Here is a 22761-nt window from a genome sequence, read left to right as displayed (position 1 = left end):
GAACGTATGCGATGCCCCGTTTAAGCTTATGATTCAAAGATCCCGCCAAGCTAATTTCCTTGAACAATTTCTTTAGAATAAATAAAAATACTCGTAGCACCTCTTCCTTAATGCATTTTTAAGTTCCCAACGGAGTTCGCAGAAGTAAGTTTCCTTATTAAATTTTCTTTTTCTGGTTTTGTTATTACTACAGAGCACCATTCGCGGCCTTTCCTCCGTAGTGGGTCGCACCATATCGCGCAGGTTCAACCAGCCAATCTTGCCGTCGCCAACGTGGTTCGTTCGAGGAAGCCTCTTCTGGTCGGACACGTCGCGGAAGGCAGGCGCGCTCGCCCACTCACCACGATCGGTAAGCACGCGGAGCCACGGTTTTCGGGGCTTATACTAAAGGGAAACCGAGATATCCACCCGAACGTAGCACTTAGCTGCGTTCGGGTGGACGTCTCATTTTCCCTTTAGTAATTGCTTCCCTCCACCTTGCGGGTTTCCGCAGAACTATTACGTCAAACTCTTGCCTTTGCTTCCGAGTTGTTGATAAATTCGACTTCGCCTGCCATCTGCTAGCCGCCTGGTTAGCTCAGATGGTAGAGCGGCTGCCACGGAAAGGCGGTGGTCTCGGGTTCGAATCCCGGACCAGGACGAATTTTTCTTCGACTGCAAAGCTTTTCTTTCGAGGAACCGGTATGGGTTTCCTTTGTAGCACTTAGCTACGTTCGGGTGGATGTCTCATTTTCCCTTTAATAATTACTTCAAACTTCCCTCCACCTTGCGGGTTTCCGCAGAACTATTACGTCGATTTCAGGGCTGCGAGAATTAAGCACGACGAACTTCAATCTTTGTATGGGATTAACGCTGGTAATGTTTCGCTTGTGTTCTTACTGGTGCTAACCTCGCCCACTGACGCAGCAGAGGGGTTGACGATAAGAGCACTGCAAGTATTAAGGGGAACGGTGAAAATGGCCAGTTGGTATTGATCCATAATTACTAGAGCGCAAACGACGAAGACGAAGGGAAGACACGAAACAACAGGACCATGCGCAGTCGTTGTTCCCCTGCACAAGTGGCACATACCCACCGTGGGGGATAGTTAGGAAACGATTAGTAACGATAACGGACCTGCGCCGGCAGCTTTAACACTGAATGGTGTTAAAGGATTGCTGACACGAAAACCTTGTGTACCGCTATATTGCTATTGCGATAGCAATTATACGGACACTCGAAGCGCATTTCTGCCGTCGGCGTCGCCGTGAGGTTGCGTATAAAGTACGATAGCGATAATATCGTCGCCGCGCGCCGTATGCTGTATGTGCAAGTGAAAGCGTGCGAGGGTCGCGGCTCAATTTCGCGCACGAAATGGAGGGAAGCGGGGAGGAAGCGCGCCGTCTTCTGACGCGCTCAAGGCTACGGAGGAAGGAGAGGGAGAGGGGGGGGCGCATTCTACCAACACCATCTAGGCAAGAGAAGGCCTGGGCGCTCGGCGAGTGACGTCACGGAGAAGAGGCCGGCGGCGTGCCCTGGGATACGGGTTGAATGGAGGGATCGCGCCCTTATAGGCAATGTTAACCAGTGTGCAGTTATTGTTTTTAGGTGTAGTTGAGCAGAAGGCCCGCACAGAACAGAGGGTGTTCCAAGATTATTTTATTGATGCGAAACTATTTCCGCGCTGCATTACTAAAAAGCCCGTCCATAAGAAATTAAATGGTTCAACCTTAGGATTGAGAACGAATTTCGGGTAAATGATGACGGGGAGCATGGCTTACATTGAAAAGTCACAGTGCTGCCCTCTTCTTCAGAGTAGCTTGTTTGTCTTGATTTATCGCCGGCTTCAAAGAGTGTGCCGTTCATGCGACCACAAAAGTTCTTCAACAAAATGTTAGCACTGCACCATAACACATTCTCATGACAACTGCACTGGTGTGCCCTTCTTCACATTCGGGACACATGTAGTTATTCCATTCTAGATTAGGCTCTAAACGAATAATTTCGCTTTTAAGGCATTATTACATACAGTACAGCAGTCTACATATTTACAACACCTCAAATGAGTTTAGCAATGGAGATACAAAATATTTGTGCAACTATTTACAAAGAAACAGCTGCCTTATTCCGCAGAATTCCAGCTTTTTTCTTCTTTACCTTAGCATTGGCACCAAATATTCTGTCATTGATCTTGCGGAAACATGAACGCCTGATTTTTCGGCCCCGATTTGTAATTGCTCCAGCAATTGGGCACGCAGCACTTATTAGGCATCTCCTGACATGAACGTAATCCACATTCCGCGGCAATGAACGCTTGCCAGACACACAACCGCAATGGCAGCACAAGCGCAGAGACTACATGCACGGTTCACGTCCAGAAAAAAAGTACGCTCGGAAGCATGTCGCAGCATGCGAAGACTTTTCTAACCCTGACGCTATCCAAGGAGCAGCGGGGTTCCCGGAAATAATCCAATTGTTATCGCCGTCGTCGCCCACTCGGTCTTCTGCGTCTCATTTTCAACACAGGTGCGCCGCTCGTAGCTTCGTAGCGCGCTGCACGGAACTTCTTGTAGGCCTCTTTTGCGTGACGTAGCTCAAGGGGAGAGGGTACAGCCAGAAGGCCAGAAGTTGTCTAGAGGGTGTTGGTTCTACTCCCGGCGGCCCGGGCGGGCGCGCGCGCCCGCCCGGGCCACTGTATCTTGAAAGCTATCTGCGACGGGGACAAGGTCTGCCGTGGATAGGGAGGAGGAGGGCCGGGGGAGTGGGAGAGGTGGCGTTCTGCTCCGGGCGACGCGGGCCGCTGTATCTTGAAAGCTATTTGCGGGGGGGACACAGCCCTCCGCGCGGTTTTCGCGGCTTAGTTCGCGCTGGACGCGAGACGCAGCACGAAGGTCAGTTCGCTCGCTGCTGCTGCCACGCTTCCTTACGGCGATATGACAGCGAGTTTCCGCGGCCATCGAGTGAGATGTGTTCATGTTTGCTTGTGCGAGCGAAACCATGATTGTTAATTTATATTAGTATACCTATGCTTATAAGTTTATACGGCCAGTAAAACAGCTATCCTTACTTTGTATAGCTGTCCACTCATTTGCTATCGCAACGGATGCTTCGCCTTTCGGGCGAAACTGAGACTTTTCTTTAATGCGACCTTTAATGCGACCGGTTCAAAATGCGCACCACCTACAGCGTGGCTTCGGACGTGTAACAGTAGACTGTTCACACCACTGAAACCGGAAGTAGCGGTCACGTGGTTTCCCAAAGACAAATGAAAGGTCCGGTGGAAAACTCGGTAAGACAGGGAGAAAACCGGAAGAAGGGGGGTCGTTTTTTTTCTTTTGAACAGATAAAGCGGGGGAAAAAGCATTAAATTTCCCACATAGGTATACTTGCCGTTCTCTGTTCTACAGCATACAGTTCAGAAGCGACGACGACGAAGAAACGGTAGAACAGTTTTCAAGTGTATTCATTAAATGCTTTCAGTTTCGTCTTCAAAACGTAGTGCAGTCTTCAAACGTACAGAGATACAGGACGACCTCTGGGTTTTGGTCGAGGACTGGTATATGGGACTTGGCAAAGCATGTGGAACCGTCAACTTGGTGGCAACACCTCCACACTTAATGCCCAACAAGCACTTGTAGCCGTGTGTCGCTTTGTGCATGTTTCAGTCCGCGCTGCAACCTCCCGATGCAAAACCAACTGGCCCGATCTTTCACTTACGTTGCACTCAATTTTCGTTATACTGCCCGAAACATTGGCTGTATGAGCCGTGACGGCGGCTGCCGTGGTCAGTGCAAGCACGCGGGCAAACACCGATCAGAGGGCGCCGTCACGTGAGCAAATATGGCGGCGGACCTTACCCACTTTGGAGGTACAGAAAACTAGCGTGTCGAGCGTACGTGAGCGCGTCACACTGCCGACACTGCAGTTTTTAAGCGATACAGGCAGTGGCGTAGCAAAGGGGGGGGGGGGGAGCGGGGTTGTGGGCCCCGGGTGCACGGGGCCAGTAGGGGTGGGGGGGGTCATATACGTGACACCTGAAAATTGTCGATATCCTCGCCTTCCTCGACTACACCCCGGGGGGGGGGGGGGGTGACAGAAGAGCTAAGGGCCCCGGGTGCCGGATGACCTAGCTACGCCACTGGATACAGGGTACAGAAAATTCACCACGATAAATTGGGAGTACGCTATAGAGTCGCCCATCGAAGCCATAGGAACACCATGGAACGTAAACAGTCGGAGCGGGCTTGGCAACCATGGTGCGCCGACGGAGAGTGAAATGTGCGCCTTAAATGACGCGAAAAATTCAAGTGGGAGATATGTCATTTTCGCTTTATTTCAGGTTTTCTTTGACCAATGACTTGCGTTCGTGTGGGTAAATGTTCAGAATTCATTTTGCTCTGTATTTTATGACATGCTGAGAATAGATCTAGAGCCAATATGGTGACCCGAAAATGGCGTTGCAGCGCCCTCTTAAATGAACCCCCCCCCCCAAAAAAAAGAAAAGAGAACTGTCGCAGTACACGCCATGGCACTCTGCACGCTGGATTATACAATAATGGGTTGCTGTGTATGCTACGGCTATAGTGAAAAATATAGTGTATATACAGGCTATAACATACCTGAACTAAAGAAGTTTATTGTCTCGATGAAAGTTCGAAGCACTGACGGCGTCTAGTTGAAGCGCAGCTTTAAGACCTGCCACACCTGAATATTTTCTTTGGTTTGACATCCTGCCTGAACAGTAAATATTCAAATATTGCTATTTATATGCTATGCACACGTAAGCAGTTTGGTTCCACCGCGTCATGAGAAAAAAATATGAGAGGTCAACCTGCCACATGCGGTTTGCTGCCCACTGCTTGGAGAAATAGGATTTAGCTCATCACTAGGTTGCGCTACAGTGCTTTCAACGTTAAAATGCAACAGGCCCTAGTGTTAAAGGGATGCTGAAGAAAGAAATGCTTCGAGCTCTATTAGTAAATTACTCTGGAAATGACATGGAAGCCACATAAATGCCGCCCTTACATTGAGAAGAAGCTTGGCAAGCTGCTAGAAACGTTGCAAAAAAGAAAAAAATCATTGGCGACGCCGCCTAGCTTAAACATTCCTGCACTATCCCTCAGTGACGTCATGGATTTGACGGCGTTCACTCTGGCTTAGCCATGTTTTTTTTTCTCTGCAAAGATAGACATTGTGTTCTAAAAAAAATACTGAACTTACCCAGTTTCAAGGATTCTCAGGGAGCCATAGAGGCCCAATCTCAATATATACACTGAAAGCCGTGACCTCGCACAGGTGTACCGACAATGCTAATTTTTTTTTTTAGAATGAAGTTTGACTATCTTCTCTTCTATTAAACTTTTCACCATGAAATTAACAAAAATACAGCAAATGTTAAGAGCTTAGACTCATTTAGTGTTTTCCTTTAGCGCCTCTTTCACATGTTTTCGCTGAGCCAATCACTCCTTCACGAAATGCATTGTCGGTACGAGTTTTCGCTAAGTGGTCCACTGGCCCCGTCCCGTTTCCTCAAAGTGTGCAGATATGTCCCGGAAAGGATAGGCTCGTACCACAGCAGCGACTATGGCAGCGACCACCGAGTCCAACAGTGGCCAAGAAGGCCCTGGGAAAGACAGCGTTCAAGGTTCCAGTGATTCGGGTACCGTCGATGACGACACAGGGTGATTTCTTGTACTTACTATAATTTACAAAGGTGCCGATTTGGGATAGTTGGTTTAGCATCAACATGTTGGGCAAACAGCACAGGAAGACTGGACTAAGTGAACACAACAAATGGGCACTGACTGTCAAGTGGTGGTTTTATTCAAAGGAAAAGAATTATATATTACAGGGGAAAAGGCCGGAAGCAACGAAAATAGCCAACGTCAAACAAAAAAAAAGAAGAAGAAAAAGCTGCAAATTCTCAAACACCAAAGGAGGCAAGAGCTATGGCGGGCAACTACCACAAACAGTATCAGGAGGGGAAACTGAAGGTACTTGTGAACAGAGCAAAAAAAAAAAAGAGAACCAAAGGAAAAAAAGGTGATATTAACAGAGAGCATCTGCAAACAACTAAAAAGATAACAAAAACAAACATAAAGGTGATGACGGTGAAAAAAGGTGGAGGTGAATGTCAAAAAACACATGGATGCTAGTTGTAGAGATATATAGAATCTCCTTCCTCATGAGGCAGCATAACAGATGGCGTGCTAATGCATGCGAAACCTTTCTTGTGAACAATATTCACTTCCCAGATCTCCCATGCTTGCTCATAGAATATTTGTGAATTGTGCAGGCTCTATCAAATAAATATAAACACCCACATTTGAAAGAATTCAAGACCAGTTGCTGCCTTTGTTCCTTTGAGCAAGTTAGAATATGCATAAAGCCTGTCATTTTAAGCACATTCCAGTCTGCCCAACATAGCTTTTTCCACAGGTCAAGGGTATTTCATAAACGACATTCGTCATGCAGGGCACAGAGGGGTTCCTGTGCTTTCTCACAACTAAATATCTGTGTGATCACAGCTGGGCTGTCCCCCCCCCCCCACAGCTATATGATGCCAAGAAATAAAAATGTAATGCACGTCTAAAAGCGAACGGCAATTACAGTATGTTGATGAGCGTTGTGCATGCTAGTGGTGTTGTACATAAATCTATTAACTTGCCTAATCGAAAAGGCATTAGTACGAAACTTGTGGAGGACATGAAATAATGACGAACAGCGTTTGGCGCAACATATAGGTTTTGTGTGGTTCCTCTTTTATATATATGAAAAAAAAGAATTGCTGACTCTCCCATAATCGAGAGTAGATGTAAGCATGAAATGGCAACCGGCAAAGCAGGTTGGTTGGAGATGATACTAGCCACAATCTTAACATGGGTGTAGTGCATGTTCACAATGGCACACCCCACCACACAATGCACCATACCACACCATGCCATACTATACACTGGTCCATATGGACGCTGCCCAGCTAGAAGAAAGCTGTCTGAAGGTGGCACGACAGGCAGCGGAAGATGCCAGGGAGAGAGTTCACTGAGCAGCTAGAAGAGCCTGAAGGAGGTGTCATGCTGCGTGGCACCATCTCTCGAGGCAACACAGATCCCGCAACGTGGAACTCGCAGACCGCTGGAGCTGAAGCGTACAGGCAACCCTGCCTCAGTGCTGAACAATGACAATGAAGTGTATGGTGCCCTGTATCTGCCTTTTGAACGTTGCTATTAGAAATGACAAACAAAAGTTCAGCATACTAGAAGTTACATCTTAAGGGACATTGTGAACAAACATGAGGAACTCAGAAGCAATATTTTTTTGTAACTTATTTGGACAGTAGCTAGCACATGTAATGTGGTCGTGTACAAAGGGTTGGAGGCCAGAGACCGCATTTTCTTAAGTTTTGACTGGTTGTCTGGATTTTCTCGTTCTGTTCTCGCAACTTGCCCAGCTGCTGTTTACATCTGAGTGCCCGGATAACAGCTCTGGCTTTTGGTTCGAGGTCACTTGAAGGTCACCGACAATGGTAGCTAAAAGCATTTCATGCTTAAAAGCCAGCAAAATGTGAAAAATACCACATGACAAAGCGACTGTGTGCCAGCGATAGCAGTGGTTCCTTATCCTCTAGTGCACTGTGCATGTTAGGCACATATGCACGTTGAAAGCAAGGGTTTGACATTTGGCGAGGACTGAAGGTGCACACTGAAAGCTGCTGATGCGTCGCGGAATGGGCATAGTCACTTGTTTCGAGTGCAATAAGCTAAACCTTTATTTGATACCACTGTAATTCCTGGCACGCGAACGCATTGACATGTGGTACTTTTCCTTCTTGCACCGACTTTATTTTTTTCATAGACAGAAAAAGACCACATAAAATCTAGGTTGCTTTTTAAGTAGTTATACATCATTCCTCAGCATCCTCCACAACTTTTTCAGTGACACCTTATCAATTTCACAACGTAATTAAGAATTAGCAAATGAAACATAATTATCTGAGTGCTCGTGCATCATGAACAACCATCAAGAAACAGTGATCCCTCTCTTCTTGTGAAGCCTTACACTATCTTTTAATAGTTTGCATTGAAGTCATAATGGCCGTCATCTTGGTGCCCTAACATGCTGAGATGCTGTTGAACAAGGAATATAACAGCACGACAGGGCTATTTAAAGTATGCCAAGCGAAAAATCGATAACAATGATAACCTGGTGAATAGCGGTAGCCACCAAAAATCAAAACAATGTAGCGTGATGATATGGTGCACTGACATGATCGCCACCACCATATTTTAGTACTAGCTATCAAGGTGAGAAGCTGTTCCGGACGCCTAAATGTGGTGAAATTCTTGGCGACATTTAGATGGGACAGCCGGTCTAGAGTCCACGAGCTCCGCGACTGTAGGCAATGATCATGCACACCTCCGTGCAAGGCCAAATGCCACAAAATTTCACTTTGCTAAATTGGTTATAAATAGGTAGCGTATACCACTGAAGCAGCACTGGCGAAGCAGCAGGCTAATAATTGTACAACTTTCTCATTAGCAGCTCTAAACAGCACCTAAGCAGACGAAGCTTGCACCTAGGCGCTAGCAAATATGACACAAGTCTCAGTGCGTCGCTTCCAAGATTGTTCGGCGTGCTGTGGGCGCCGGTTATCTCGGAGGTAATGCCAAAGGGCTGCAGGTTCAAAGATGTGCATCACTTCTAATGAGCGGTGATGGTGTTTTTTTTTTTTTTCCACGGTATCAAGAACCTCTATTTCTGCAAGCTTTTTATGACACTCCCACACATATTTCAAATGTGAAATTTTTCACCAACGTTCCCCTATGTCTAGACACACTATCTTAAATTAGGCTTTTAATGCTGTCCAAGATTTTGTTGCAGTTTGCCTCTAATGTGCATGGATAGCAGACTCTTTCATTGTCGTCTCGTAGGGCCTGCGACAGGTCCGAGGCACAGCGGGCAATGCGTGGACACAGGCGGCGGTCAGGCATCAACTCCCGGATGTGCGGCATCTGCGAGAAGACCTTCAGCAACCGCTCAGCCGTGCGGAGACACCTGGCGACTCACACGGGTGAAAAGCCTTTTTCGTGCACCGTATGTGGCCGGCAATTCGCTCTGAAAGGGAATCTCATGGCCCACAGTCTCACACATTCAGGAGCCAAGCCCTTCGAGTGCCCCTTGTGTCCCTGGGCATTCTCGCAGCGGTGCTCGCTGAAGCGCCACCTTCGAAGGAAGCACAAGGGAAAAAACTGATTTTGTCACGAAGTCGGAGGTTTTCATCGGCCATGCTAGGGTTGTTCATTCGGAGAATAAGCCTCTTGCCTGCCAATGAAAAGTTCACTTCGAAAGCGTACCGCATGACATCGAAACATTGAGCTATCGATAGACATTCGAATTGGGCAAACAGCGCCAAGTTTGCTCGAGAATACTTAGTACCTTACTTTGTTCTGGTGCTATTTGTCCAATGTGAACCCCATGACGAACACCAGCAGGCAGCCAGGCAACACGGGTTATACTGTCGACTGCGTAGTGCGTAGTCAATTGACAACGAAGCCGTCAGCCGTCCAGCACAACGCCACCAAAATTCTAGTGACGTCAAGACCAGCCGTGATCGTGCCAGTGTATGCGAGACGAGTTCTTGTGAAACCTGCCCGCCTCACTTGATGTCTTTTTGCAGGCGAAAGGTGATCCCATGTTTATACTGCGAAAGATTTTTGTTCGTTTGTTTCTTTCTTTGTGGACTGGAGCACTATGCAACTGTGCACCATGTGTCACCTCAGTGAACACCATTTCCTGTGAATCAGTTGTTTTCCAGTGCTTACAACTTATTGCTGTGCTCTTTCCGTGTGATAAACCTTAACATCCTTTCAGTTTTAGCGTGTGCATTTCGTGTAAAAAGATTACAGGGCAAATTTTATTGCTTGATTGAAGTAAACGTACTGCCTGAATGCTGCTTGCAAGTAGCATTTAATAGACGGCTAATTTTACTTGTGGATAAAAAGACATTCATGCAATTGACATTAAGTTCTCGTACACTGACTGTAACCAGCAGTGGTACAATAACAGGTATGACTTTACAAAACGCGGATGGCTTGTATTCTGGCCCAGATTCACAGAAAAGCTCTGTTGTAGTGCTCTGTTGCACTGTGTTAGTTATTGCCGGCAAGCATGTGGCTTATTTCTAGTGTCCCCGCATCTGTTGCCTTCTTGGGGTGGTGGAACAGCCATTTCGCCTTTCAGCGCAGGTCCTGGTGCAGGCAAAACGCCGATTTGGCACTGCGGCATGCACTTTTGGCATAAGGTCCAACGCATATGCGCTTATCATGTACTATGCAAATTTTAACTGATATAGTCGATGTGTTGTGGAGAGGGCTTTGTGCGAAGCTTACCCCGCAAGCACAGTCAGGAAAGGACGCGATGCTCCACGGCCTGGTTCATCGATACGGCACAGAGAAGGCAGCACAGACAGATCATCAGCAAACACATCTTTATTAACCCAGGATACAACACAGTTGCGACTGTCACGGCTTGTGGGCAAAGGCTAACCGCAAGACCGATCGAGTACACGCGCCCGCACTGAACATGACATCGTGCAATGTATTCATGTCATGCCATGAACATTAGGAACCTTTGACTTGACTTTTCGAATAGTGGACAAAAAAGAAGCACAAGTGCCACTTCACATGCGTGAGAGGCAAATAGGCATTTGCGTTCATGTCAGCGACGCTATTTCGTTGAAATAGCAACCCAAGCTCGATGCAAAAGCTTTGCGCTAACGAACACGGCAGCACAAATCGAAGTGCCGGCTCTCGTGGTGTACCACATTCAACTTCATTCGCTAATACTATTGTTAACTATGCACCACATGCAATTCTTATCGCAGCAGCTCTATCGCAAAGCCCCGCTATCACCCATAAACATGGAAAACGATTTCTTTTTAATCCTTACATATGACCTCCTTTACCGGCGAACTCTGCGGTGCCATGCGGGCGGGTTCGATGAACACCGAAATAAAGCACTAGCAAGATGGTACAGAGGCACCACGTACGTCCGTCAGAGAAAAATGCGCATATGACGAACCAGGCAACTCTGATGTTTCTCACTATACAGTGAGTCTCTATGGATACAGGCCTCTGCTTCCTTCTATGACAACGATGATAGCACGCTGTTGGTTTTGATTTCAGTTTTGCTAGCTGCAGAGCATCGACGGAAGGAAGGTCTCGCTCTTATACATGCTTTGCTCGGCACAATTTTCTGCTAAGATGCACCTTTGATGCAGAATCGTGACAGCTCTCAGCGCAGTTTAGTGCAGTTGGCAGAGCTGTTCCACCACTGCTTCTTTTTACTAAATGACCTCTTCCCCCCACCCCAACATAGACCTACAGGATCGATGATCCTTCCCGACTCTCCCACTAGCTTCTCATTGAGCACATGGAGTAGCACAGTCAGTTATACCCATCCCTCCTTTTTTTTTTGACAAAAGGGAAAAAGACTTAAAACTAACACTGTGGCATGCCTTGAACGTGTGATGCTGCAGGACACTGTTTTGCCATAAGTATCATCTTGCAGTAAAGGTGGGGCTAAGAGGCCAATTCCAAGAAGTCTTGTAACAGCTCCAACAAAATTGAGAAAAGCAAGAGAAGCAAAGGATAACAAGCTCTCTATGTGGTACATTCATTTTTAGTGCATATCAGATTCGTTTTTAAGAAAAAAAAAGTTATTGAAGCTCAAGTTTATGCCATAAGTGAATGTACAAAATTTATGGACAAGGTGTAACTCCTGTCGTTCTTGTTGACAGCTTGAGTGAAAACCACTCTGGAGCAGTGCAACTCCTATTTGGTCAAATTAGATCTGGAAGTGCTTCAAAAATGGGAGATTTGGCACACCATGAACATGCACTTTGTGGTTATTGAAGCTCAGCCTGAATGAAGTTTCTATCTGGTTGCATGTCACAGATTTCACAGTGCAGTATGTAAATCACATTGCTACTGTCACAGTTGAGAGATCTCATATTTTAGAGGGGAATTCAATAGCGGTTGCCTTAGCACTGTCGGATGCTGCCATGTGTTTGCACACTTTGCAAGGCGGTTTACCGTATGGCTGGCAGCCCGAACTCTTCGTTGCAGTCCCAGCTGTTTTGGATCTGGTGAACTGGTGCTGTGATGCAGGTTTGTCGGTATGGTGTCTTGGTATACTACTGTCTTCCAAAATGCCACAGACCAACAAGCACGCATTGCAACACTAGTTGACTTCATTTCTTTTTCAATGGGCCCTTTTCTTAGCACCGTGTTCATGTGCCTTCAGCTTCATGCACTCTAGTATTTCAGGATCTAGTGAGGATGTCCTTCAAATTCCTCCAGTGACAGTACACCATTAGGGGTGGATGTCTAAAGATGGGGCACAGATAGCTGCTCTGTTAACAGGATAATAATAAAATTTTTAGACAATAGTCTTTATGGATCAAGGCTTCCTTGAACTTCCAGCTACGGCTACCAAATTCAGTGACACCAGAGCCAATACACCAATATCTATGAGGTTGTGAGTAAGAAATGGTCATCTTGCAGTTGCAAGAATGACAACTCTTGAAGTGTAGGTATTGTCGGCAGTCGGCAAGCTTTCTAAAGTACAACATTCTGCAGATGGAACCTCCCTCAATTCATACCGCGACGTACACAAAATTTATGCTTGCTTTGGAATAACTGTGTGTGTGAATGAGATGGATGAATGAACAGAATTAAATCTGATAGGAATTTTAGGAGACTTCTTTCATTCTGTTGCCAAAGAAAGAAAAAGACGTCACAGATGCCTCGTTGGCTGCGACGCAAGAAAAGGCTTATCAAGTGATGCCACGAAAATGTTTGCTGAGTTAGGCACCATTTTTGTTCCCTGCCTACCATTACGTTCCCTGCCACTGCCTACCATTGAATTCGAAGCAGTTGCAATGAAGGACCAATCATCGCAGCATTGAAAGAGCCTTGTCGCCCAAGTTTTCAGAGGTTTATGCCATAATGTGGACATTTACTATTGCGAGAATGCCATCAGAATGCGTAATACTTGTGTAATGTCCCATCCGTTGTCACCAGAAAGCTTTGTTCAAATATTTGAATAGAAAAGCCAATTAATTTCATTCTTTTGACAGCCGTACTAGTGAACAGAAAATAAGCGTGCGACTGGGCACTCAAGGCACTTTCACGCTTCTTTCACGCTCGGAAAAACACTTTTATACGGCATATATTGAGCAATAGAAAGCTGTATTGGGGGTGTTTCATGTTGCTCTACAATTTTCTCATTGAAACTTTTCATCTAATCACAGTATCTGAGAAGTTCATTAATTAAGCCTAATTATGTATTTAGGCAGAGTGCAAAAGATAATCTGACCATCTCCAAACGAAGGCAAACATTACTGTGGTTCTGTCCAGCTATGTGGCATTTGCATATATTTAAATCTAGGTGCATGATAATGGGGACACCCTGTATATGCAATTAATGCAACGAAAGTATGTGAAACTAATAAAGGCAGTCATGTGCATGGCACAGCGACATATCTTGTAAATCAATGGCATTTAGTTGGCTTGAACATGCAAAGGGATTTAGCCACGCAGGAGTGGCACTTATTGGCCCACGTGATTCTCATTTTCCACTTTCTCTTGAAAAATGTGCACAGATGGCTGAATTGCATCATTCCTTCAGTTCAGTCAGATTTTTATCTTCAGCCATCTACCTACCATGAAATGCAGCTCAATTATCTGCATAACTATACACTGCAAGTATCTCCTCAATTAGCTTACTAACGATACTGTTGATGGGTAAATATCCACAAAGGCTTCCTTAGGTTTCATACCATGAAACCTACCATGAAATGCAGCTCCATTATGTGCATAACTTTACACTGCAAGTATCTCCTCACTTAGCTTACGAACAATATTGTTGATGGGTAAATATTCGTAAAGGCTTCCTTAGGTTTCATACCATGAAACCTACCACGAAACTTACCATGAAATGCAGATCCATTATCTGCATAACTTTACACTGCAAGTATTTCCTCGATTAGCTTACGAACAATACTGTTGGTGGATAAATATTCGTAACGGCTTCCTTAGGTTTCATACCAAGAAACCTAAGGAAATGCAGCTCCATTATCCATGAAATGAAATGCAGCTCCATTATCTGCATAACTTTACACTGCAAGTATCTCCTCAATTAGCTTACGAACAATATTGTTGGTCGATAAATATTTGTAACGGCTTCCTTAGGTTTTATCACCCGTACAATGCGAGGCCTTTCAGGATCAGCATGTGCCTTTTTATAATTTCCCGCATAAGAAGCGTATCATGCCACTTAGTCATGGGTCATTCACATTTGCCCCAATGCACCATAACAAGGACAATGAAACTTGCCCTAACTTTCTATTTTTATCATAGCAGAAGCTCCAAAAGAACAAAATAAGAAAAATACCTTAAGGTCCAGTTATAAATAATTTACATAACTTTATCTCATTATGAACGAGAACAAAGGGGTTAACCGAGGGGCCCGATTTTTAAATATCATAAGAAGCCAACAAACGATCACACCAAGGGCAACACAGTGGAAATTACTTGTACTTAATAATCGAATTAAAGAAATGATAATGGAAATAAAAGTGGATGAAAAAACAACTTGCCGCAGGTGGGGAACGATCCTACGTCTTCGCATCAAGCGTGCCATGCTCTACCAATTCAGCTATCGTGGTGCCGTTTTGCCATCCACTTTATGAGGTATTTATGTGTTACTACGAGAGCTAATCATGGGACTGTTAGCCAGGGCCACCACTCACATACTTTGGCGGCGAATGTAGAACATCCTTTATGCCGCAGGCGTCGCGAGTACGTGATTCTTTTGGGTGAAGGCAACTGGTCAATAAACCCACCAGTGCTACCTGAAAACATCAATGTTGCCGGATTCGAGACCCTCATTATGTAATGAATGAGAAAAAAGGAGTTAATTGAGGGGCCCGATTTCTTTAATAATAGTAAGCCAACAAACAAAGACACCAAGGACAACACAGGGGAAATTAGTTGTACTTAATTGAATTAAAGAAATGATAAATGAATGGAAATGAAAGTGGATGAAAAAGCAACTTGCCGGCAAGTCCCACCTGGCCACAACAGCCAGGAGAGCACGGTTTAGATAACACAACGGAACAAAACAGGGAGACTGACGCAATCCTGCACACACGACGCCTTTGCCACGGTACAGACAGCACACACGAGCACACACCGCCATAACAAAATCACCATTGTGCCCGAACAACATGGCTGCTACAGCAAAAAATACCAGGCAACTTCCTCCACACTTTCCTAGCACACAGGGAGCGGTGGGGCCTCTAGTCAGTTTTTATCACGGCCTCTCACCGTGATCCAAACCAACTCGCTCAGCTTGCCATCTTGCTTCGGTATAGGCTATATGTGTGACTGCATCCCTCCACTGACTTCCACAGTGTTGATGGTGATGATGACGGTGCCCTTTAGGTTTGATTTTCACTAATGAGGCAGCATCAACAGACAAAGGCTCTCATTCCTATGCTTCCGTTAGCATTTGCGTCTCGCAATCTTCCAAGAAAGTGCTGTTCTGGAGGAGCAGGATGGCACAAAGGACTGTTCCTGGTGGAATTTGGCCCAATTGGCACAGCTGTTCAACCACTATGCTTGGTATTCACTGCATTAATTTTGGTTGTTAGTAGCATTTTAAAAAAAAACATCGAAGTCTACCGACTGTACTGAATATATATTTAGGCCATCATTTCTTTTACAATAATTGTCAAAAGTCACAATACTTATGAAAACTAAAGCATCGAGCTTACAACTTGGCAACTTTGGATTAAATAACGATATCACTATTCTGCAAGCTACGCCTACTGAAAACATGTAAAGTGGACAAAATTGATGTACTATTGTACATCGTTCTGAAGTATACCAACTATTTTTTATTCTGACTTCTGCAGATTCCTCGCAAATGTAACTATTCCACGGGAGCTGTAAGCTCGTATATCCCCTTTGTGCATGTCAGATGCAGTTTACAGAGCAGTGATATCTGCTTTTGGTGCAGTTACAGATCCAACTCCATCCTTGAAATTTTTTTTATATACCCAACAATGTTCAATAACATTCTGGGAAAATTATACAGGCCTAAATCAAACTTGTGCTTCCTGCAGTCCGTAAAACTTAACTTTCCCTCTGAAATGCAAGAAATTCGATGGTGATACAGTGAAAGCATTTCTACATTTTAAATATATTTTTACATATATTTCAGCAAGGATATTGGATTTGCCTGAGAAAAAAAGCAAAACGGAGCACTGCTCCATCCAGATTGATAGTCTCCCCCGTTCTTAACACATAACTCCCAAGTTCCTTCCATTATCTCCCCATTAACTTCCCATACATTTTTTACTTTCTGATCTTTTGTACGTAATGTTCATTCTAAAAATCAGACGGTGGCCCCCACAAATGCGAGTAACACCAAATAACTTTTCACTGGGCGAACCTGAACACTCAAGCACAAGATAGCAGTGAGCACGGTCATCGATCATCGGAATTTGGCCCACAAGTCAAGCGTGTCATCTATTTATACATGACTCATTGCACATTCCAGCATAATCACTGGTGCTCACATAAGTTCCAGGTTGTACAACACTATATGCTAAGTGCATGCAATCTGTTTAGACAATGTTCCCTCGCTATGGAATCAGTGAGAGAGTTCCGATACATGAAGCTTGTCTTGTGTCAAGCGATAACACAGTAACCATGGTTGGCTGGTGAGAAATGGTTGCCAAAATAGATAAACAATTTGTACATGTCAATATGTATGTTTTAGCCCTTGTATTCAACGGAAACCTAGAGTAAGACAGGAACAGAAACTTTTTCTCAAAGTACGCAAAAGTATGCAATAATATTCTTTGCCCTCATGACAACAAAACAAATGCAAACTACAAAACCACATGCATGAGTGCCGAAAGAGGGCTGCTATTGGTAGAACAAGCTGACACGAATTAGTCATTACCGTTTCTGCATTTGGCCCCATTGGAATGCAGTCGAGAATCGAACCCGTGACCTTGTGCTCCGATGCAGAACACCATAGTCACAGAGCCACTACGACAAGTCTATGTGGATTTTCTTCTGCACCACGACAACCTGCACGGTAACAATGGGAATATGGTAGATGCAATGGCTTAGCACGTGGTGCGACTAACACTTCGGAAATTCTATCTCTGGCAAATAAAACATCTTGCAGAAATTATCTATACTACACTCTATGTGGGAAATTTGCCAGCAGAAACTCTAAACATCGTGTAAAGTGCCGTGAGGTGGCAAGCTTAGGAGCCAACTCTCTTGCCTGCTTACGCAAAGATGGTAGCAGCACACAAGGGAGACGAAGGATGGTGCAAGACACAACGCACACAACAGCGTCTGTGCTGTTTACATTGCACCGTCTTTTGTACCTTGCACGTTGCTAGTACTTTCCTAAAAGCCTACCCACTCGCCCAGCTCTGAATCCTTTTACATAAAGGTGGTCACCGCCAATGGCAGCTCCAGTTCACCATCGTGAGCACACATGCCCTCAAACAAAACTTTAGCACTCATGTGATTCCACAAAAAAATATTGCAGCACTGGCTCAAGACTGAGAGAATCGGTAGAGAACTTGGCAGAAGAAACTAAAACTTGCAGAGGCAGAAAAATAAATTTGTAGTACAACATGCAAGTCAACAAATGCCTATCGGAAGTGTAAACAAGACAAAGACACACTTGCCAACCTCTGAACATTAGAATTTGTAAAAATCCCAATGACATGACAAACCAGGGGGTTACATGCCTTAGTATGCCCTCTGCAGACACATTTTTGGGAATATATTTGTTAATGATAATCTACCTTTAGCACACTACAAGCAGTATTAGAAAAAGATTGAAAAGCAGCACATTGTTTTTAGACCATGGTGACTTCTTCAGCGATTTCGCTGTTGCCAATATTGCCAGCTTCAGACATCTGAGTAACTTGGTTGAAGCAAAAACCCCTCTGGTATATGGCACCTTTCACTGTCTCAAAACGGCACCACAGATACCATGGAAATTTCTTTCTTGTATGCATCTCATTTGCAACCCTGTGCTGTCCTGTTTCACAAACAGAATCTACTTTTCTTTATCCCGACTTTTGCAGAATCCTCGCAAATGTAACTATTCCATGCTTTAAGCTCACATATCCCATTTGCGCACGTCAGATCGAATGCAATTTACAGAGCAGTGATGTCCACTTTATACAACATTTATAAAATCGTAGAATGGGCCTAAATTAGTGAACTTTATGGAAGATTCGGGAGAGTTGGCAGGTATGCTAAGGGATCACAGCAAGTTGGAGACGAAGTGATCAACAGCCCCAGCCTGGAGCCATCATTTCGATAAAACGGGCTTGTCTGAAACAGCTGAGCACGCCCATGTCTGTTTCTGCCCCCTCAAAGTTTACATGGCTACATTATTGCCGCAAACATGCCGATATTAACGATATTATTCATCACTGGCATGGAAAAAAACATTTGAATGCACGTAATGTACTCACGAGAAGAAAAAAAAATTGTGTTCAGTGCATTCGGCTAGAGTGTACTAGAATGGGGGCATGAGTCCAACCAAGGCCACGGCAAGCAGCGAGAGTAAAGCAAAAAACGTTGAAATTCGTGGCGCCGCTGCCGCCGCCTTCTCCTTAAGTTCAAGCCAATGCGGTGCCTCAGGGGCCCGGCAGAACCGCGCATCCCGGCGGCGGTTATGGCGAAGCCGAGCTGCCGTCTGCTTGACACGCTGTGATCTGCTCAACACACCGTTGTGCTTGCATCTTTTTCCCCATCATTTCCTCATTGATTTTTTGTATGTAGCATGTGCAAAAAAAAAAGGAATACAATAAAATTACTGCTTTGCCATGAATGGCGGTTCGTCACCTTCGTCAAACGATGCTGTCCGCACAATGTATATGCACACAGATGACCCGCGCACATGTCTATAGTTTGTCTGGTAACTCAGCAACTCGGCAGTGTGTTCAAAGGATGAGAGGATGAGCACACCTAGTACACCTCGGTGAAAAAACTACTGTTGTGTAGTGGGTTGCAAAACCGTATGCAGTAGATTGAAAGGTCAGGCCAAGCTCTCACTTTTCGGAGTCCCTGAAGATGAAGAAAGGCACCGGGTGCAGGAGCGTAATCTTCATCGCACCGATGTGCCCTTTGGAAGCTCACCGACTCCATTTGTGAGCTGCAATTTGAGGCAAAGTGCACATACTGAGGCATTATGTACATATCAATGCAGGCCAGGAAGTATCTACACATTGTGGAAAGCCTGTGCTTCGATCTGATCCGGTATCCACAATCTTGCAGTATCTTCCGCAGTATTTCTACGAGCAGCACACATGCAAGCGGTCCATGCAGAAGAGAACGGCCTCACAAGCAACAGATGAAGGCCAGTCATCAAAGAGAATGCCCCCGCTATTGTATGAAAGCGCATACGCTATCTACATGCATGACTGCCACGTGCATATACCTGCCCCTCACTGTTATCCTTTCCACCTTCGACTATAAATAACAACGCAGAATAAAGGAGTTTGCGATTTGCTTCTTGACAACCCAGCTGTCCAGTCCATTCGCTGCACATGCGAACGAAACATGGTGTCAGAAGTGGGACACAAGGCTACCAGCTCAAGGGAATGGTACCTGGGATAGGTGAACGTGAGAAGCAACAACATGAGCACCTGAGGCAACCTGAACCGCTACGTCTGACAGCGGATGGCAGAAGGAACTGGAAGCGGCTTTGTCAGCAGTTCGAGTTTTTTCTGCAAGCGACAGTATGCAAAGCCAATCCAAGGTCGGAAGCGGCGAAGACGGCCCTGCTCCTTAGTGTGGTGGGGGAGGAAGCCTTGGACGTTTTTAATAATTTTGTGTTCAGCGGAGAAGAGAACAAGGAAGACTACAACATTGTGATTGCCAAGTTCAAAGAATACTGCACGAAGCAACAGAATGAAATCCACAGATACGTTTTCCGTTCTCATAGTCAAGGTGAGGCGGAGCCTCTTGAGCAGTTTCTACGCGAGTTAAAAAAAACAAGCACAGCACTGCAACTTTGGGACCATGGCAGACAATATGACACAGCTATCAGCTGCATCGTCATTGACATTGGAGGCATGTGACAATGGAAACCTGCATGAGGTCGAAGACATAGACAACCAACAACATGCTTCCTAATTGAAGCGAATATAAACAATGTGTTTTGCTTTATTCACTCAGGGGGACCTGAAAAACCAACTACGTCTCGGGCGTATGACCCATAAAAATAGGGGGAAAAAACAGCTATGCCATAAATATTTTCAAAACACACAATTAACCTATGAAAAAATGTGCTGCGTAACGAATAACGTGGCCTACATTCTCCATAAATGCCAAATTTCTGCCGTTATTAGGGCATCTGGGAAATTTTGTTAGCGATTCAACATGTCGCCTTGAAAAAGGCAGAAAACAAAGGTTTACCCATTTTTATTTAACACCTAATTAAACCGTGCAGTTCATTTATTTCGTTCCCCCTCAACACAACGAAAACACCCATATAAAGTTTAAAAAGGAAAGCAAACTACAAATGCAATCCATCTGATTGCGTGGCTCCGACTACTCCAGCAGGTGCTGACAGCAGGTGCTCCAGCACCTGCTGTCATCCCGCAGCAAACGTGAGATGAAAAAAACTTTTTTTTTTTTCCGGAAAATTTACCCTGCGTAATGTCACACCCCTAAATTTGCATCAATATTCTTTTTTAATGTGATCATTATTCGAGTAAATACAGTAGTTTGTTACATTCATGTAGAGAGAATAGTGGCGCTGCAATACTGTTCAGTGCATGGGAATGCAGGAAAGAGAGAGCTTTGAATTGCCATATTTAGAGGAGAGCCAGGACACCTTGTTTGTCTGGCAAAGCGTGTTCCATCTGTCACAATGGTTGATTCTCTACTTGAAGAACATGCAGAATTAATGTTTTCTTTTCTGCATTGTTATAAGAACACTATATATTAGAACATCAGTACTCGTGTTTAGGTGTAAGCTTCCTCGATCACTTTCTGTGCTGCTACTCATCGTGAGCCCAGATGTAGCCGCAGCATACCAGGCAACCAAGCTGCAGCGAGTATCAAAATGTCGCTAGGTCCAGGTCCCATGTGACCACCTTCTGGGTTATATCACGACACACTAGCCTCCTGGGAAACGAAACCATAAATGGCTATAGAAAGTCCATTATATTAATTTCTTTAAGGTGCTCATAGGCTTGCCAATATATTTTTTTATGCAATTTAGAAGTCTAGGAGCATCACTTACCAACAAAAAATGAAGCGACAAGAATATCACGTTGGTACTTTTTTAACTAAATATTTTTGCACTCAGCCTAATAGAAGGCAAACAGAAGTCCCCAAACTACCCAGCTCACTCAATAACTGTGTTGAGCAAAATACTGCCAAAAGGAGGCCTAGTGTAATCCATTTCTATACATAAACACATTTGTTTATACAAAAGGAATAAAAACAAATGTGATCGCATTGAGATGGCTGCTTGCGTGGGACATCGAACTGTTGATTGAAGCGGCGGCTCTTACAACCCCGAATACAAGTCAAGCCCCGAGTCATAAGATGACAGCTTGTCATCCTAGAAAGAGTCAAATTTGACTATGTCAGATTATAACCCGGACACAGTGGCACCATCATGGAAGCGCGCATCGTGGAAGCGGCCCCAATGTGGAAGACAGGAATGCGAGGACTACACCAAGAGTGCATTTGCCATTATCTGTGCCAATTTTTCTCCTTCTGCATAAGCAAAAGTAAAGTGTTGTGTTGGTGTTTAACATCAGAGAAAAAAACACGACATTGGAGGTGCAGCATTTGTTTAAAAATTGGAGGATGCTTACGCTTGGCCTTCATGAGTTGGAACACGATCCCTGACTGCTTCTCACAGTTCCTGGCAACTGCAGCTTATGTAACCGTATTATTACCGGAAAACACTGAGAAGGGTGAACACTATGCATGAAGGCAAGATTTCTGGAAGAAATGCGGCCTCTTCCTTGGGCCGATCCCCAAGGTAGTGCACAGCAGTTCCGAGCCTCAAACAACAGCTGGAAAAGGAGTTTGCGATCGAGTTTCCATGTAACGGGATTATGTTTTCTCATATATTCAAATCACAATCCGACGCTATCATGTCAGCAGGTTGTGTGAGTCATACTTTACAAATTTTCCGACGTATTTTAGTTCGAGAAATTCAATTAGTACAGTAATGCCTATGTGCCACGCAGAGGGGTCTGCATAGTTCGGGATGATTTCTCTCTCATGGACAGTGCCGCCAAAGCAGACACCGGATTTTCTGCGACACGAAGCCCTTAGCGCTATAGCGTTTTAAAAAAAAGCTATACTTTTTTTTATTGGGTTTTATGTGTTAAAACCACTTTCTGATACGCTGTAGTGGAGGACTCCGAAAATTTTGACCACCTGGGGTTCTTTAACGTGCAGCTAAATCTAAGTACACGGATGTTTCTGCATTTCACCCCCATCGAAATGCGGCCACCGTGGCCAGGATTTGATCCCACGACCTGGTGCTCAGCAGCCCAACACCATAGCCACTGAGCAACCACAGCGGGTCAAAAGCTATATTGAAACGGTTAAGAGGAGAAATATGCCTTACTCTCCAGGTTGACCTGCACCAGATCAACCAAGTATAGCAGACTGATGGTACAGCCCATGTTGAAAGGTCTGC

General features: G+C 44.9%; 2 protein-coding genes across 4 annotated transcripts in view; one reads left to right on the top strand and one right to left on the bottom strand.

The window, feature by feature from the left end:
- LOC142560273 (phospholipase A1-like) overlaps positions 1–22761 on the bottom strand; it is a 54455-nt gene extending 31694 nt beyond the window's left edge. Inside the window, exons 1-3 of one of the 2 annotated variants that reach the window (XM_075672235.1) lie at positions 22690–22755; positions 19143–19242; positions 17011–17141 (exon numbers count right to left, since the gene is read on the bottom strand). The gene's annotated coding sequence lies outside the window, so the exon portion shown is untranslated. Of the gene's footprint in view, positions 1–17010; positions 17142–19142; positions 19243–22689 lie in introns of both variants that reach the window. The other variant, XM_075672236.1, reaches the window with a different exon arrangement.
- LOC142560274 (uncharacterized) lies at positions 211–9994 on the top strand. Of its 2 annotated transcripts, none has more exons than XM_075672238.1 (3): positions 211–349; positions 5522–5660; positions 8907–9994. In XM_075672238.1, the coding sequence occupies exons 2-3, from the start codon at positions 5563–5565 to the stop codon at positions 9226–9228; spliced, it is 420 nt and encodes a 139-aa protein (XP_075528353.1). In that variant the 5' UTR covers positions 211–349; positions 5522–5562; the 3' UTR covers positions 9229–9994. The 2 variants fall into 2 exon arrangements, with proteins under 2 accessions (XP_075528353.1, XP_075528352.1); XM_075672237.1 differs by having other exon boundaries at positions 212–349; positions 5515–5660.

The sequence above is a fragment of the Dermacentor variabilis genome, chromosome 10, assembly GCF_050947875.1.
Source record: "Dermacentor variabilis isolate Ectoservices chromosome 10, ASM5094787v1, whole genome shotgun sequence".
In the NCBI taxonomy this organism is placed as follows: Eukaryota; Metazoa; Arthropoda; class Arachnida; order Ixodida; family Ixodidae; genus Dermacentor; species Dermacentor variabilis.
The sequence above is the reverse complement of the archived record's forward strand: the minus strand, read 5'-3'. Positions and strand labels throughout refer to the sequence as shown.

Excerpts from the sequence above, each read along its gene's own strand:
- LOC142560274 (XM_075672238.1), top strand. The coding sequence starts at position 5,563 with ATGGCAGCGACCACCGAGTCCAACAGTGGCCAAGAAGGCCCTGGGAAA. Across the intron at positions 5,661-8,906 it reads ACCGTCGATGACGACACAGG|GGCCTGCGACAGGTCCGAGG; the intron begins GTGATTTCTTGT and ends GTCGTCTCGTAG.